At 34.4% G+C, this 16,666-nt stretch overlaps 2 protein-coding genes across 13 annotated transcripts in view; one reads left to right on the top strand and one right to left on the bottom strand.

Moving 5' to 3' along the window:
- Nucleotides 1-178: 178 nt before the first annotated feature.
- On the bottom strand, nt 179-15,517 carry hppy (MAP4K3-like protein hppy). Of its 12 annotated transcripts, none has more exons than XM_012379115.2 (21): nt 15,099-15,517; nt 14,968-15,025; nt 14,493-14,648; nt 14,044-14,276; nt 13,696-13,959; nt 13,395-13,590; nt 13,209-13,312; nt 12,955-13,022; nt 12,114-12,197; nt 11,173-11,211; nt 10,051-10,104; nt 9,294-9,361; nt 9,038-9,196; nt 8,678-8,853; nt 8,269-8,473; nt 8,001-8,184; nt 7,555-7,832; nt 7,384-7,467; nt 7,214-7,306; nt 7,009-7,135; nt 179-6,773 (listed from the first exon to the last, which is right to left on the bottom strand). In XM_012379115.2, the coding sequence occupies exons 1-21, from the start codon at nt 15,210-15,212 to the stop codon at nt 6,674-6,676; spliced, it is 2,844 nt and encodes a 947-aa protein (XP_012234538.1). In that variant the 5' UTR covers nt 15,213-15,517; the 3' UTR covers nt 179-6,673. The 12 variants fall into 12 exon arrangements, with proteins under 12 accessions (XP_012234538.1, XP_012234539.1, XP_012234540.1 ...); XM_012379116.2 differs by having other exon boundaries at nt 9,038-9,184; XM_012379117.2 differs by lacking the exon at nt 10,051-10,104.
- A 297-nt stretch (nt 15,518-15,814) lies between these two features.
- The window catches only part of LOC105679147 (probable RNA methyltransferase CG11342), a 38,015-nt gene continuing 37,163 nt past the window's right edge, over nt 15,815-16,666 (top strand). The window contains exons 1-2 of the mRNA XM_067349754.1: nt 15,815-15,950; nt 16,489-16,621. The gene's annotated coding sequence lies outside the window, so the exon portion shown is untranslated. The remainder of the gene's footprint in view (nt 15,951-16,488; nt 16,622-16,666) is intronic.

The following is a 16,666-nucleotide window of genomic DNA, read 5'->3' as shown; positions in this document are numbered from 1 at the left end:
ATTTTGTATCCTCCATTTCTCAACTAGGACTGGCAGCAACAAGATACAACAACTTTTGGATAAGTACAAACTATTATATAATAAGAATAGCTGCGTTCAAAAAATTTTTGAATACAATTTTCCTCGCGCATTTTGCATTGAACGTGAATGATAGAAATAACTGCGAACGCCACATATCTTCAACTATATTTTTCCTCAGATAAATTTTATTACGAGAAGGTCTATTTACAGAAGTTTGGCTAGTCGTTCTTATAGATACAGGTAAATCAAACGTGTTTATAATCATAAATTATTTTCACAATACTGTATTTATATAAAAATGACTAAAACAAAGGCTCGGCGAACGTAAAAGTAACATATATCATACGTTATACACATTATATACAACTTTCGTAATTACACAGACTTAGTGTCACTAGTACAGTTTCAATTGATATTCATAAGAAAATCCTCTATTCTTCTCCCGCCGTGCTACGCAGCTCTCGACTATAAAGAATAAATTAATGTCCACTTCTCTTTCGCGAGTCTTTCACATATCTATAGATACACTTATAGATACCAAGAATCATCTTTTTTCAAACTTTTGCTATCTGTACTTCGGCAAATTTGTTTCACCCTGGGGAAAAAGCGCTACGCAGTATTTTAAATAAATATATTATGACGGTTAAATGTAACAGAGTAACATCTAATGAGAATTTTATACAGTAGAAGCTCCTTATTCCCTAAAATCTCTGTACGACGTAACACGTTATATCTCTCTTTCGCTCTCTCGCTCCCCCTGAAATTCCCGTTGTAAGAATAATTTTATTCCTCCATCGTTATCTATCTGTCGCTACGGCTTTGGTTAATGGTTATTGATATATCGGCAATTCGTATTTCCAACACCACCATGGCTAATTAACAAAATTATTGGAATCCGTCCTATTAGATTAATTGAATATCTCTTCAAATTTACAATATGTTAAGGAATTTTATTAAATATATTTATTTATGTTTATGTATATATATGTTGTATGTATATATATATATATATATATTTCTCTTTTTATCCATCTTATGTAATTTACGAATTTGCCTCTCAAAATATTTTTTTATATCTCTGCTGTCACACTCGAAACGTAACGCACATGTGTTTTTAATCACCATCTTGATCGAGAATAATGCCGTAGATGCATGTGCTTAGTCTTCTTCTATCCCTTGAATTATTGGATTAAGTGGTTTTCTTTCAACCAATGTGTCTTCTGGAAATACCAGAAATATAATACATTTGTATTTTGATAAACTCAAACCCTTGTATAAAACATATCTCGGCTCTTTAAAAAATTCTTTTTCAATCATTTTTTGATATAATTTAATTATAACGTGATAATCGTAAAATATAGAATTACTTAAGAATCTTAGCGCATAATAAAATTTTGGAAAAATATACTGGAACCCTGAAAACCTTATTCAATGAATATTCATAAGTTTAATCTGTCCAATGTTACGTTCGTAAATTTCATTTGTGTTTATTGACTAAAAAAAACCGATATATCGGTGTGTAATGCCTCTAAAGAGTGCTTAATTCATTAAATCTGATTAGTTGAATTTAATCTAAATAAATCCGAGGGACGGTTGAAGGCTAAGGAATAAATAGCTATTACTGTTTCACTACACGTTCGCTGTATCGATTTTGAACTTTCAAATGTGCAAGAATTGGGAATTTGGAACTTAAGCATCCGTATGTAGAGGCAAACCATCAATATATGGTCGATGTGTACAGGTACATGTTATCGCTGTATTTAATTGTCCTAGCACTTATGCGTGTACATGTCTGCACAAAAGGATTCTTCGAAGACTGCTAGTATGGGTGTACGATACTTTGCATATATAGGACGCACGTTTTTACTCTACGTAGTGGATTATCAATCACGTACAATCGTGCGTCGCGCTACTTTTAGACTTGAAGAAATATTTCCGATATAGAAAAATGAGTTGTTTCGAAGATAAAAGACAATTTAGACATAGACAACACACATAATTTTCAACTAGCCATATGTCACATTTTTATTAATTATATGGACGCGCGCAGCCACGCGTACTTGGCCCCAGCTAGAGACTTTAACTTCAATATACATAAAACGTTAAAGAAATTGCCGTAGTCCGTCTTAAATATTCCTTTAAAAATAAATTTTATGTCACGTAGAGCAAAATTTCGAGAATTTTTGAAATATGTTTTATTTTCTGAATGTTCAAACTGAATTTTTTTATTGGGCGAAAAAGAATATTTATTCAAACCGATTAGAATTCAAGGAATACTGAAAGTGCAAACTATTCGTGTTTATCAATTGCGTAGAATTACTGAGGCAATCATTGATGTGTCTTACACCCATACTTCTAACTGTGCTACTTTTTTTTTTGGTGAAAATTATAGAATAAAGTTCCATCTTTGAAATGGTCGGGAGCAGAACATGGATATGTGAAATCTACACAAAATGTGTCTACGTGTCTCTCTAGTCGTCTTAATACTTGGTCTGTGTCTCAGGATTAAAACTTTCTAATTACTGTCTTTTTTTCTTACTTCACACTTTTCGCTAATTTATCTGTCTTCTAGATTCAAAAATTTAATATATACCTTTATGCTGATGTATCTATTCCTTTTTCGCGATTTGTGTACGACGCTCCGAATAAAATTATTGTCCTTACAATAATAGAAAAATTCACATCAGGTAACACTGCAGTTACTATTTACCGTTATTATTAAAATATCTTGCAAATATGTGTGTCTTTTTCGTAAAGAAGCAAAATTCTTGTGTTTTTTCGGAAACAAAATAATTCTATCCATCCGTTTGACATTCCTAAGTTTTCTAACAGCATTTAAATAGCCCTTAGATCCAATTTCTCAGCTAGATTACATTTGCTTCTCGCGTGAAATAAGGATAATTTTCGTCTTTTTCCTTTAATATATATCACAATCTTTTAGATAAATAGAGAACGTCGCAAAAATGTATATCGGGGATCACTTATCGCGAAGAGAAGATCCATGCAATAATTTGTTCGAAGTACTCTCAATATTGACGAAGCGAACTGCTGGATAAATAAACGTGTCATTACGATCGATATTGCTAAATTACTGCGCTTGGAAATTCTAGTATTGCGAACATTTAACACGTCTAGTGTACGGTATGCTACTCGTATAAGTATGTAAGGGGGAAGACATTGCACGCGTTCTACTTATCTCAGTTTCAAAACGATGCCGTGCCGACACACACAAGTAATATCATAATATATGCGAATATCGTTTAATTAGCATAGAATTTAATTAAACGATCGACTTGGTGTTTGATTGGAGTAACAGTTACAGTTACGAATTACAATTACATTACCGTCTGCATTATTTATTTAATCGGTCGAGAAATAAATTGCCAATTAAGCAATTAATCGTCAATTTCTTTGTGCAGATTCAAAAGTGCAATGTGCAAATTTAAAATTTCGAACTGAGAATCTGACAGAAATGTCAAACGACATCATAGCGCTATTCATACTTATGACACTGTTTTGAAATTATGCGCAGCAAATCAGCGGAAACAGTGAACGATATTCATGCACAATTTTGCTACTATATTAAATTATTTTTCTCGATAAGTATAATACTTTCTTCAGTAATCTATTCCCTATGTACAGAGCAAAAGTCCATATAAAATATTAAAATAGTTCAACGCTCCGCAGATAATCGCAAGTTTCACTCTGACGATTCTTTACAGTTGAATTTGCGTCTCGCCTCGGTAAAAGATGGAAATTAAAGACTTTGGTTCGCACAATCTCAATACGACAGGCGGAAAAGTGCCAGATACTGTATATTTTTACAAGTGCCTCACGCGAATATCAGCCGAATGGCAGCATAAATCACGTGTCTCTCTTGCGTATCTTACACACACAACCAATTTCTAAGAACTTCCTGTCTTCCTCTTACGCTACGATCGCAGTAACGAATCGACTCTAATGCATTAATAGGCGTGCACGATGAAGTAACAGGCATCAATTTTGACGAAACGCATGCTCGCGCGATTAAATATCTTACGAACTAATCACGAGAATCGTGCCGCGATATCATTAGCTTAAATTAGGATATAGTCAGATAAATGATTGACTTTGCGTATGATTAAAACTTCCAAGCATCAATTCTGCAAGGAAGTGCAAATGGAACACGATGGTATTACAATAAACGTGAAAAAGTAGTGTCTTTTAATTCAGTCAATGATAATTAATTGTGCGATTAGTGAATAATTAATATGATGACAAAAGGGAATGTTTTTTGAGATATTATCAATCTACATACAATCATCGACTTATCGAATCGATCAGACTTTAGCAATATTCGAAAATTTTCTTAAGTTTTGCAACGCGTAAACATAAAACAACATATCTTTTTTCGCACTTAAATCCTACGTAGTCCAGCACTCTTCCTCCTCGGGATATAGTATCAAGAAAAATCTATTGTAAACGAGAAAATGCATTTCTCCCAGTCTTGAAGCCGATCACATGAAAGTCATTCCGCTCGTCGCTTTACAGATATTAGATAATATCCTCGTCACCAATGAAAAAAATGTTGAATATAAAAAAGAAGCAGCTAACGAATATGCGCATATGTTCGCGATGCTCTGATGCGAGTTACGTGCGAATGATTTATAAAGAAAGGTACTCAAACGATAGAAATTACGATTCGGGCCTTTTGATGCCAAGTCACAACGCTACATCGCCATTTCTTTAAGCGTCCTTTTTCATATATCACAACAACACCTCATCAGAGCAGCAAAACTCGATAAAAAAAAAAAAAAGCGTCGTGTTAAAGGTTGCTTCTTAAAATGAAATGAATTGACTACGAGCGAGCTGATTATAAATTAACATTACGTACAAATCGAGGATAATGTAAGTTTGCGATTACGGACTCTTCTATCGTATTACAGTCGCATTAACATCGCGCGCGAAGCAGAACGATGCTAAACGTACAACGCACAAACGAACAGCTCGAGATGAATACACGCGAGCGTCATCGATAACATTGTCGTCGCGCAATCTACCGTATTTCATATGTACAAAATTAGAGACACTGAACGCAATGTCTTAATAAAGATAAGACTCTTCCCAAGTGATCCCATGCCCAACGAAATGAAGCTCGAATGGTACAATTTTGATACATACGTTCTCGACGATGACATCGGAATTTTGTACTGTGCACTATGTGTGCACGATATTACACGATTCATCGTACAATTCCTACGGAAAGTCCATTTCTATATGGAATTTTTCGAAAATGTATCTTTAAGGGATGCTATACATCGATTAGCTACTTTCCTCCTACATCGTTGTCGTTTTCTCTACAATCTATCGTCTTTGAAAGAAAATATATACGACATCTACCGAATCAAATTTAAGTGACAGACACAATCTCGTGTTTTATATATTTATACATTTTTATATTGATTTAAATTTGCGAAGAAAATTATATCGGAAAAGCGAAGAAACTGCAAAGAGTAACAAGAGTTTTTACAAGAAAAAATCCCCTTCAAACTTGTAAAATTAATTATTGAAATTTGATTCAGTAGAAGTGGAACAGCCCGTACACTGAATTGTAATCTCGATTGACGTCACACAGATTTTCCGAAAATTTCCAATTTTATACAACGAAGACATATTTATTCCATTAAAACATACTCGTCTATTTTATCCAGACTCAACGCTTTAACCTTCGAAAACTGCACGATTTTACGTGTAAGAATATAAATATCGTTTCATCTAGTAATTCTGTACTCATTAAGAATATAAATACGTGAACTTTTATTCTATTAAACGCTATTGCGATTAATCGGTTTTCGAAGGCTAAAAACTATCGAATGCAGTGTAATATTCTAGAAAGAAAGGATAAAATAGGAAACTGTATGCTTTATATTATTGCGAGAGCTTTGCTGCTTTCGCGTATTTAAGCAGACGTAATGCAACAATACTCTTGCTTTAAGATCGCGTGCTAGCTAATTTAGCTATATATGTATTATAATATCAGAGAATATTATCGTTAAAAAGAATTAAAATCTCAGAAATAAATTATTTCACTTTTATTTGGCCTGTGTTATTTCGATAAGATATAACAAATGAATTTGGGAAAAATTATCATTGTTATTATCTGCTGTAACGCAATAATTACATAATTTACAGGAACGTAAATTATACATAAATAGCTAAATCAACTGGCAAATCACTTTTAATCGACATTTCATTTGTTATTAGCTTCATTTAATCAGGCATAAGGTAAATTCCATGTACATATTCCTTCTTAAGTTTGTCCTCCTGTTAAATTCAATATTCCGCTTCCCATAATAGTTTTACTCGTGTCTATTGAGAGAATTGTCTAGCTCGAAGACCTCTCTCATTAAAAAAAGGTTATCGCGAGTAACTACCAGTCTATGTAATATCGACTATGCGAAGAGAACAGCGGCGGCTATCGCAGCGTTTCAAGTGCACACCGGTGCACCGATGACCGGCCGCAGTCGGATAATTGATTGTAAAGTATTTACCTCTGCATATTTTAATTTCTTACCGCTCTCGTAGTCGTTTCACGTTACATGAAGTTCAATCACAAACATCGTGTGAGACGATAACGCAGCGTGTGGTCGTGTTAGCTACTTAGAATCAACGCTTAATAACTGGCCTCATGTCCAGCGAGAATATACAAGTCCGCTCCTTCCGATTCAGTTAGCGTGCCACTGTGCACCAGGTGACTCTCCAACATCACAACCCTGTTGTGCAACGATTTATCTTATTTTCTTTTTCTATATGTCTTGAGAAATTTAGTAACATATCAATTTTTTTTTTATATTACATTAAACTGCGAATTCTATTACAGTAGCAATCAAAGCGAGATAAAAGAGTATCGAATCTCATGCATAATTATTTTAAATTATTCTTGAAAATTTCTATTAGATTCGTATCTTTTCAAAAGCTCTTTGTATTAATTTATTGTAAGATACATACTTATCTGAGCCAAGTAGCCTATAAGTCCTACTCGGATCGCTAATTTCTTGCGTGACTTCGCCATTTTTGAAACTTCTACCTTGCATACCATGCTTGTGGAACGCCAATACGCTATCTTGTAGACAAACTGAAAATGAACGACACGATATTTTATTCATGAACACTCCAATATAAATTACAAATAAATAAGGAATCTCATGCTTACTGATAGATTCAATTTGAAAATTAAACTGCAGCTCTGACAACTGTTTCTTGCTAACACGGGGTTTTCCCTGTAAGGTCACCATCTTCATCACATCTGCGAATGCAAACATAAAATTTATAACGCGCCATCTATGCGATAAGATACTTCCGATGTCTATTAGCAACACTTACTATCGTAGCAAACGAGTATCGCATCTTTCTCGAATTGCGTAACATTAATAACGTTCAAATTTTCTCTTCTTGGTATCACAGTCGCTAAAATAGAAGTTTATAAACGAAATTATACAAATATGATTATTTTTTAAAGATGGAAAAGTTACAGAAAATCTTTTATGATAATACCTGAGCCATCCATATCTTCTAATTCGTCGCTATGGAACCAACTCGCTCCCGAATTCATATTAATTAAGTCCAACTTGAGTTTGTTCTGCTGATATGGCTGTTTAACTGACACGCACACCATCGGGTACTCCATCTCAGGCGTGATAATCATTTTAAAGACGTTTAGAGGCGACGGCAGAACGCAGTCAAAGTGTTTCAGAAGCATAAATTTATTCAACGGGTCGTACCACTGCATTAAGAATATACCCGCCGGCATCGCGCCGCACAAGTACTTGTATCTAAATCAGAAAAAATGCGTTTGTTAAATCTTATTCAATCGACGGATTTGAAAACACGATAAATTATCGAATATTAGATCCTTTCGAACAAGGAATCATCTTAGTTTCTTCACGTTCTTATTTTTTCGACAAGTATTTTGTAAAAGAATAATATTTTCCTCTGCTCACCCATTATACGAGTTTCTGCCAACGCAACACTTAGTACATCCCTTCGTATCCGGCACTTTAGTAGTGAGGGCAAACTTCCTAGGGACTAATCTCTCTGGTATTTTGTTCATGTGCAACGAAAACCTATGGGTCTGTTTACTTAGCATCGCTAACAAGTCGTGCCTATACAACTGAGGCGTTTTCCCTGTAATACAGATCACTCATAGCACTGAGAAGGCGCAAATTGATGGATTGTACGATACGAATGATACAATTCAGATCTGCCTACCAGAAAGGGACATGAGAACATCCTTGATGACGTACATCCAAATAGTACGTCTCGGATATAACTGATCTATCGCAGTTTCGTGGAGCTCGTTCAAGTTCAAATTATAGATCCCTTCCTCCGCTGCAATCAGCAGATGCTGATCCCTCGTATCCGGATGAATCCAGCTTGCGGTGCAGTGTATTCTCAGTGGACAGCCGTTGAATACCTATTCGGGAAAGAAAAGGAAACGAGATTTTAACAAGCTGTCGAAAAACAATGTGACAAAAAATACTTTCACGTGGCGCAATAGTTTTTAGAATAATAAATCATGTAACAAACAATGCAAGATGCAATATATCAAAAATAATTTACAATATATAAATTCTTTGCGAGAAAGTCGAGTAAATCCTTTGAATGTTTGTAAACTGACTTTTGAGAAACACGCTCCCATATGCACTTTTGGCGTGGGAGGCAGCCCATTGCTTATAGGTCTTGGTGGCGTGTGTCTTTTCCGATCCCTTCTCCTCGGAGGCACAGGCGGTGTGTCTGACAATAAGTCAGGACTCATACTTTCCCTATCTCGATCGGCTGATATCTCATTGTCACCTGAAACAAATCGAGCGATATTAATATAATTAAAGACAGCATAAATGATATTTCGACGTTAATGCTTTCGATTAAATATTTCTTAATAATAAAAAAAGACACAACTTAGACATACAGCTCGTGAAACACGAGTAATATTGTCGTGTGAATGTCAAGTGCTGAACCCACGATGATTTGCTCTTACCGTTTGACTGTGCGGACTCGTCCCTAGGGCCGCTATCCGATAATGATCGTTGGCGTTGCCCATTGACAGCAGTTAAGGCCTGAGAACTGTTGACGAGACCGTACAATTCGTCCACAGAGCTGTGACGTCTGGGACTTGCTTGGGACCCTGTGCATAAATCTATTTTTCATTCGCGTACATATAATAAATTTAAAAGACAACAGATTATGCACAGATGACGAAATTTTTCCATTAATTTGCAATATCATTTACATACCAGGCACATTGTAATACGGACAATGGACTTCGCAGTCGTTCGACGATTCCCCAAGTGGAAGAGTAGCTCTAAAAAAAGAAACCATTCAAACAACTATTAGTGTACAATCGTTTTGCTTTCAAATGTACTAGATTTTGAAGGAAGAAACATAAATATTGTGTTAATAAAGAACAGATAATTAAATGTTAAAAATGTTATTAATGATTCACACATCGTAAGTTATAAAATGTATGCTCAGAGCGTGTATTATTTTTAGAAATAACAGCTTTCAGATTGAATTTGAATGTGAAAATTCGGAGAAAATGTGATGCAAAAACGAGTTAGAGCTGTAAAGCTGCATATTTCTAGTGAATTTTAGTACTGTAATATCACAAGACGATCACGTTATCAATGTGTTAACAAAATCGTTCGTACAGGTGAGGTGTTATTTTGGTGTTATGTAATACACAATGAATGTGAAGTCTAACATGTATTGCTAGTTATTGAAATATTCCCCGTGTAATAAAATCTTTCCTCTTTTCCTGTCGATGCCTGCATCACTTAAGTTAAGTTTAAGGAACGTTTAAATAATAACCGAGATAAATATTAATAAAGTAATGATTACAATGCGATGTGATCTACATATGTGTGGGCTTAACGTTTTCGTCGATTAACAAAACAATAATAAAATAAACGGTACCTCTTCATGTTAATGTATCAACTGAAAATTATGTCGTCCGAAAGCAAAAGTGTTTATTGTAATTTATTATCTACTTACTGCAGGGAATATAGCTGGTCGCAATGCCCACCGACCATCGACATTGCATTCCCCCTGCACACATGAAACTGTGATCATATACTATAAAATTGCGGACACTTTGTCCAGTGCTGCTTGATATATTATGATACACTTTGGAATTTTAGAAACTTATGTACTTAGTAATGTCGTAATAAACTGCAAAAACATAAGATAATTAAAAAGCAACTAATACCGTTTCTGCTTTTCAAAAATCTTGAAAATTATTGATTGAATCTTCCACCAAAGTATCTAAAGTCTTAATATTTTACCCACAACATATTATAATATTCACAAGAAATGCAAGACAAGTCCGCAATCAGTTTAAATTCCATTTTGATTTTCAGCACGATAAATAGTTATATCAGCAACTTGAAAGAATATTGAGAATCGAACGAGACAATCTCTCTCCTATACATATCAAGATAGCATAGTAATAGAAAATTTAATTATAAACTATGGTAACAATAAATATCCCCCACCGGTACATTTCATATATTTTAGAAGTAGTTTTTAGTGTGTTAGAATGTTGAAAAAACTAACATGCAACAGATAACATTGAACACACGTAACGAGAGGAAAGCACACTTGAAAACTCTATATCTATCTAAATTTGTGTGCGTGATATCAATGTTTCTCTGTAACTCATACTGTGAACGTGATGAAATTCGAGACAATCGACTGTGCTTTCTTATTATTATATAATTTAAGTCATTCCATTTAGTTTTGTTAAACGTATGATATGCATTTTTTTAGATGTTTCTCTTTTATAATTATTTTTTTTAACGCATTTGGGTAATTTTTTCAAAATTACGCAGTTCCCTGGTCACTTAACGGGATAATTTTGGAAGAATTTGGAAATTATATAAACAATAAATAAATATAATCTCAAAATGGCAATTAAAATAGAAACAAAAAAAGAAGGATAATTCAAATTATATTAATTTTTGCGAAAAATGAAAAAAAATATTGAAAAAATATAAGCGGTAAAATGAAGTGGCAAACTAATCATTCGAATAATGCAATTTACAAGAATTATGCATAGCGTTAGGAAACATAAGTGCGAGGTGCAAGGTGCAAGGGAAAAGGGTTACCTGCCAATACCTTAGCAACAACTCCTCATCAATGTACTGCAATAGACTCCTGTTGGGAGAAATTATTAGAATTACAAACTGATCAGAAAAATTAAAAATATACAAGGGATAAATAATGGGAGTGGATAGAACCGAACTTAGGGCATAGAGCAGGCGTGCTACAGGATTAAGGATTAATAGTGACAGGGTATAAACATTTTACGGCCGAATGTACTACGTTGTTAAAATATAGATAAAAAAAAAAGTGGGTAATCTCAATTTCCAACGAACGACATATTTCAAAGTAGTCTCATTGGAAATGTTCTCTAAATACTTAAAGAGTGCGTTGTGAATTACGAATGCGTAGAATAAATTGTTTTTCCGTCCCATTTTACCTTACGATAGAGCGAAAATAATTCTATAGGCAACTGATGTTGATATATGTATAACAAAACGTATCTCGAAATGATTGTACTTACTTTAATCAAATACACAACCTTTCATCAATCAAATATCAGCACCCTTTGGCAATTTTACTATTAATCATGCAATATCATACAAGCAGTCACACCTATCGCCTAACATGCAAATGTATTGTGATTTTTGCATATGTACAATGTTAAATCTGTGCCAGTGAGAAATGTCTATTTAATGAGAATAATCGTTCCTATTTTTGTGTTATATAGAAAAATTGTATACATTTAGTTAAAAATATTATTAATTTTAGCTAAATAATTCTAATATTTAATCTATATGCCACCTTGTGAAAAGATTTTAATGCAGTTTAGTTTATACTTTTATGTTATATTGCAGAGTTACTTGGGTTGCGACAAACCGATCAAAACTTTCCAAAAAAATTCGATCAAATTAAGAATGTAAGTAGTGTAATTTGTTTTGGCATGAAAAATTTTCGTTATATTAGAGACAAAAAGAAATTTTCACTCCAGACAAATTGGGAAATATTAATATTACCTTAAAGTCATATGAAATATCTCTGTGCCAGTTTTGCTATGACGTTTCGATATTTTACTTGTCTTAACGTTCGCGCCAAGTGTACTAATACAAAAATAAATATATTTTCTATGGAAATAATTTGTGGAATTTGTGGGAAGATTTGAAGAAACTAATAATTACGCAATAAAAATTGAGGGGAACGAAAATCGCGAGGAATCTCTGTGACATCTTTACTCAAAAATTCTATCTTACTAATCGTTTTTATAATCGTCTATTTCACTTTTTAAGAGATTTCTGTACTTATCAAAGCTACAAAATATGATGTGTTGCTGTTTCAGATGAAGAGTAATAAACATATGTATTTTTTTACTCGTTTGAAACTAGTATGACATGACGTGTGACATGATGCAAAGCATAAGCACACATGCCATATGCAATGTGTTTATTAGTTATTACCAGAGAATGTAATGTTCGTGATTTTCTTGTAATACAGCTAGACTGCATTGCTGTCTTGTTTGATGATTGCATTTAGTTCATAACTTGCTGTATTTTTTTAATTAATATATACATATCGTGTGAGTGTATGTGAGCGTGTGAAAGTAAAACAAAGTATATACATATATTGTGAAATAAAAATAGACCCATGTATCATAATGTAGAACTTTGTGAAATATTAAAGATTTTTGAGATGCTATCTTAAATATTTATGACATATATTTGTCATGGACGAGGATATTTTGAACAAAACAGCAACTACCATATTAGTGAAAAAAAAAATAAGAGTAAAGCTTCAACTTTTCGACGTTTTATGAGAATGTGTGCGATAAGAATTGACAGAACAAAGTAATAAACAACTTACTTTTCTTGGACGTCTTCAAACGCAGAACCAATCCCACAATCTGGATGCACGTCACAATTATGTACAGACTATAAAAAAAAACAACACAAATCAGTTACAATTTCATTCCTATACATCGCATTTTTATTGATACCATAATCATTACGATACTGAAAAAAAATACTAATTGTGCCATTATGATTCTTTTTTCATTAATATTTAGTTTAATATACGTTACGAACCAATTTTACGAAACATAAGCAGTATGATCATACCTTAACGTTATTCATAATGTCCATGATGTCCCATGCAGGATTAGCGTCCACAGATGGTGACATAGGATCTCTATGTAATGTATCTCCGTCGAGATTAATTTGATCTGCAGGCAGATTACAATCCAAATTATATTAAAGCACAAGATGCATCATTCTCTATTGCTGTTTTTAATCATTAATATTTACCATCACTATCTAGTTGTGATATAGGACTTTTCGGCCTAGGCCTCGCGGTGTGACGCGACGCTATTCTTTGTGGAACATTCGGCACTGCCCCGTCCTCGTCGGCTTCTAAATCGGCAAACATATGGCTAGGATTTGACACTTTCTGCAATAACTCTAATGCCAGTCTCTTATTCATTTCCCCCTGGAAAAACGCATGCTGCAATTCGAAATAAAATATAGATTAGTGTCAAAATAGTTCGATTTTGCAAAGATGATCTTTCCTTTCACGAATTACATCTACGAATAATAAAATAAAAATAACCTGAAGCAACTTTTCCGCTGTCGGCCTCTTTTTGGGATTTTTCGTAAGCGCGACTTTGACGAAATTGTGAAACGTTGGACTCCATTTGTCACGATCCTTCAAAGTCGGTGGCTTGAAGCCTGATTTGGACATGAGAAACAGGACGCGCATCGGATGCAGATCAAACATCGGCGGCTGCAACTCCGCCAATTCTATCGCGGTTATTCCGCACGCCCAAATATCACATAATTGATTGTAACCGCCTTTCCTTTCCACAGCTGCTACCTGTACATGTAAAAATCTTATCCGTTAGTCCTCAATGTAGCTGTGAAATGAGCCATTACATATTATTATGAAATCTAAAAGTACCTCAGGAGCCATCCAGTAAGGTGTACCGATAAAACTCTTTCTCTTGTTAATCGTTGCGGTGATTTGCGCCGACACGCCAAAATCTGCCAATTTTACATCACCCGCTTCTGTCAATAATATATTGGCACCCTTAATATCACGATGCATCTTGCCCATACTATGTAAGTAAGCTAAACCTGTGAGGGTCTCTCGACACATATATGCTATTTGTATTTCTGATAATGGTCCAGTTACTGCAAATATAACAATGTAATTATTAAAATGCTTTAATCAAAGAACAATTTATGAGTATTATAAATATCAACTTATAAAATGTTATAAATTTGCATTCTTTCCTTTTTAACATGCTTTAAATGTTTTAAATGTTGCATAATGTAGTTATGTTTTAAAAATAACTATTCTTATCATGGAAGACATATTATTTCTTTTAGCATTATGTAATAACGTACTGTGATATATATCCTGTAATGATCCACCTCCGCAGTACTCCATGCATATCCATAATTTGTCTCTCCTCAAATAACTACCGTAATACGCGATAATATTCGGATGCCTACAATCCTTCATCATTAGAATCTCTTGTTGAATGATTGCAAAGTCATCACCTAAAAAACAAACAGTGTTAATTATTCTGCTTCATAAATGTACAGCAAAATTTGTAATGCAGCTCAATGTCTTCATTTTGCAAGACCAAGCATACACAAACAAATAACATCTAAACACCTTACAAAGAAAAGTATCTTTATAGTTATATCTTTATAGCCTTGTTTATTCCGACATCACGCCTTACATGAAAAGTCACAATGATATTCCAAAATAAAATAAGGACGTTTCATATAAAGGAAAAAATTGACAAATAATTGAATGGAGAAGTTAATCATAATGATTGTGCAATTACAAACATTCTATGGGTTTTACACTTACCTGGTTCTAATTTGATAACCTTAATTGCCGCCAGATCATTCATGGAGAGCCGTTTAGCCTGCAAAGAGGAAACCTAGTCATTGATGTTTCACCGTCATTGCAGGAGCGCATCAAGTGGCGAGGATACAAACCTTATAGACGTCGCCGTAGGTCCCGCTGCCTATTCTCTGAATGAGCTCGTACTCGTCCTGAGGATTCCTACGACTTATGTCACTGGACAGCGCGTTTGCATTTACCGAGGCCATCGCGGGCGGCAAAGAGCAGAGCGGAAAGACAGAAAGAAAGAGAAAGGAACGGTACACTTGATTCTACGTGCTGAGATGTGCTCTCAGCCGCCGCGGATTGATACGCGTGTACGTGCAACAACGTCCGAACAGCGTAGCGGGAACATTTAGCCCGAGATGTCACACCAGCCGTCGAGACGTCGCCATTGTCCACAACAGCTGGACCGCTCTGGCGATTCAGTGACGCCAGATTTGAGACGCAAGCAGCAAGCAATATGAGGGAGGGAATACTGCACACATGCGCAAGCCACTGTACATGTGAACTCCGCGCTTCGGCTAGCTTCGGACTAGAAAAGAGCAGACATACTATTTCTGTCTCCTTTTTTAACAGCCAGAAACGCTCCAAGCTAAACCGGCAGATTTTATGAAATGTTAACAGGAGCACATGATGATGTAGGAGCTCACTCACCAGTCGGTACACTTATCATCATGTAGTCGTTATGTTGTCTTAGCTAACCAATAGATGACACTGCTCCGAGAGAGCTCCTATATTATCATGTGCGTGCTGTATGGCAGCGCCATAGCCATGTAATTATATATTCCTGAATAAAAAAAAAAATATATATTATCATGTGCTCCTGTTAACATTTCATAAAATCCAAGCTAAAATGGCATTTCTGGCTGTTTTATATTATGTGTTTCTGTTAACGATTACTCAAAATCCCAGCTAAAATGAAGTGTTTCTGGCCGTTGCAACAGGTAATCAGAATTTTTCTACATGCTTATTTTCGCTTCTGGGCTACTTTTGACAGTGTTAGGGTGCTCGTAAAATATACTTAAAAATACGTAAAATAATACTTAAATAATTAAAACGTTTTTTTTTTAATTTTTGGAAAGTTTTGTGTTACAAAGTTCAAAATGCCAATCGTTAAAGCGGATCCGTTGCTGTCATTACTTATGACCTCAACATCACAAATGTCTAATGTATAAAGTTACAGTTAGAGCTCAATGAATTGCACCAATTTGCAGCGCGAAGGCTCGGAATATGCATTGCATTTAGATATTCATGAATCATAGTAGTTGACTGAAAATCCTTAAATATAATTTTATTGTTAAAGTTATTTATTTTCAATGTTTAAAATAGTCTAAAATTATTTACACGATTTGTTTAAAGTGTCCAGTAGATTAAAACTTAAAAAAAATCAACCGAAAGTAAATTGTTAAATCAATTTGAAGAAACAGTTTCGAGTGAACGATTACGGTTTTTTTATATTTCTGAAAGATGATATATTTTCAGGAACTTGAAAATATTTCTGCGGCTGATATCGTGAGAGCGTGGCAAAATCAATAAAGGAATGAGACAGATCCCTGGCACAATCTTATGGCACTGACTTATCTCCAAGATGTTTTTAAGAGAGAGAGAATCAAAGGTATGTACATACTTTTAATTGATATAAATTCGAGATAAAAGACAT

This window comes from Linepithema humile, chromosome 2 (genome assembly GCF_040581485.1).
Source record: "Linepithema humile isolate Giens D197 chromosome 2, Lhum_UNIL_v1.0, whole genome shotgun sequence".
NCBI classification, from domain to species: domain Eukaryota; kingdom Metazoa; phylum Arthropoda; class Insecta; order Hymenoptera; family Formicidae; genus Linepithema; species Linepithema humile.
Note: the sequence above shows the minus strand (reverse complement) of the source record. Positions and strands in the feature narration are given on the sequence as shown.

Excerpts from the sequence above, each read along its gene's own strand:
- hppy (XM_012379115.2), bottom strand. The coding sequence starts at position 15,212 with ATGGCCTCGGTAAATGCAAACGCGCTGTCCAGTGACATAAGTCGTAGG. Across the intron at positions 13,960-14,043 it reads CTTACTGGATGGCTCCTGAG|GTAGCAGCTGTGGAAAGGAA; the intron begins GTACTTTTAGAT and ends TTACATGTACAG. Across the intron at positions 9,197-9,293 it reads TCCGTATTACAATGTGCCTG|ATTTATGCACAGGGTCCCAA; the intron begins GTATGTAAATGA and ends AATGAAAAATAG.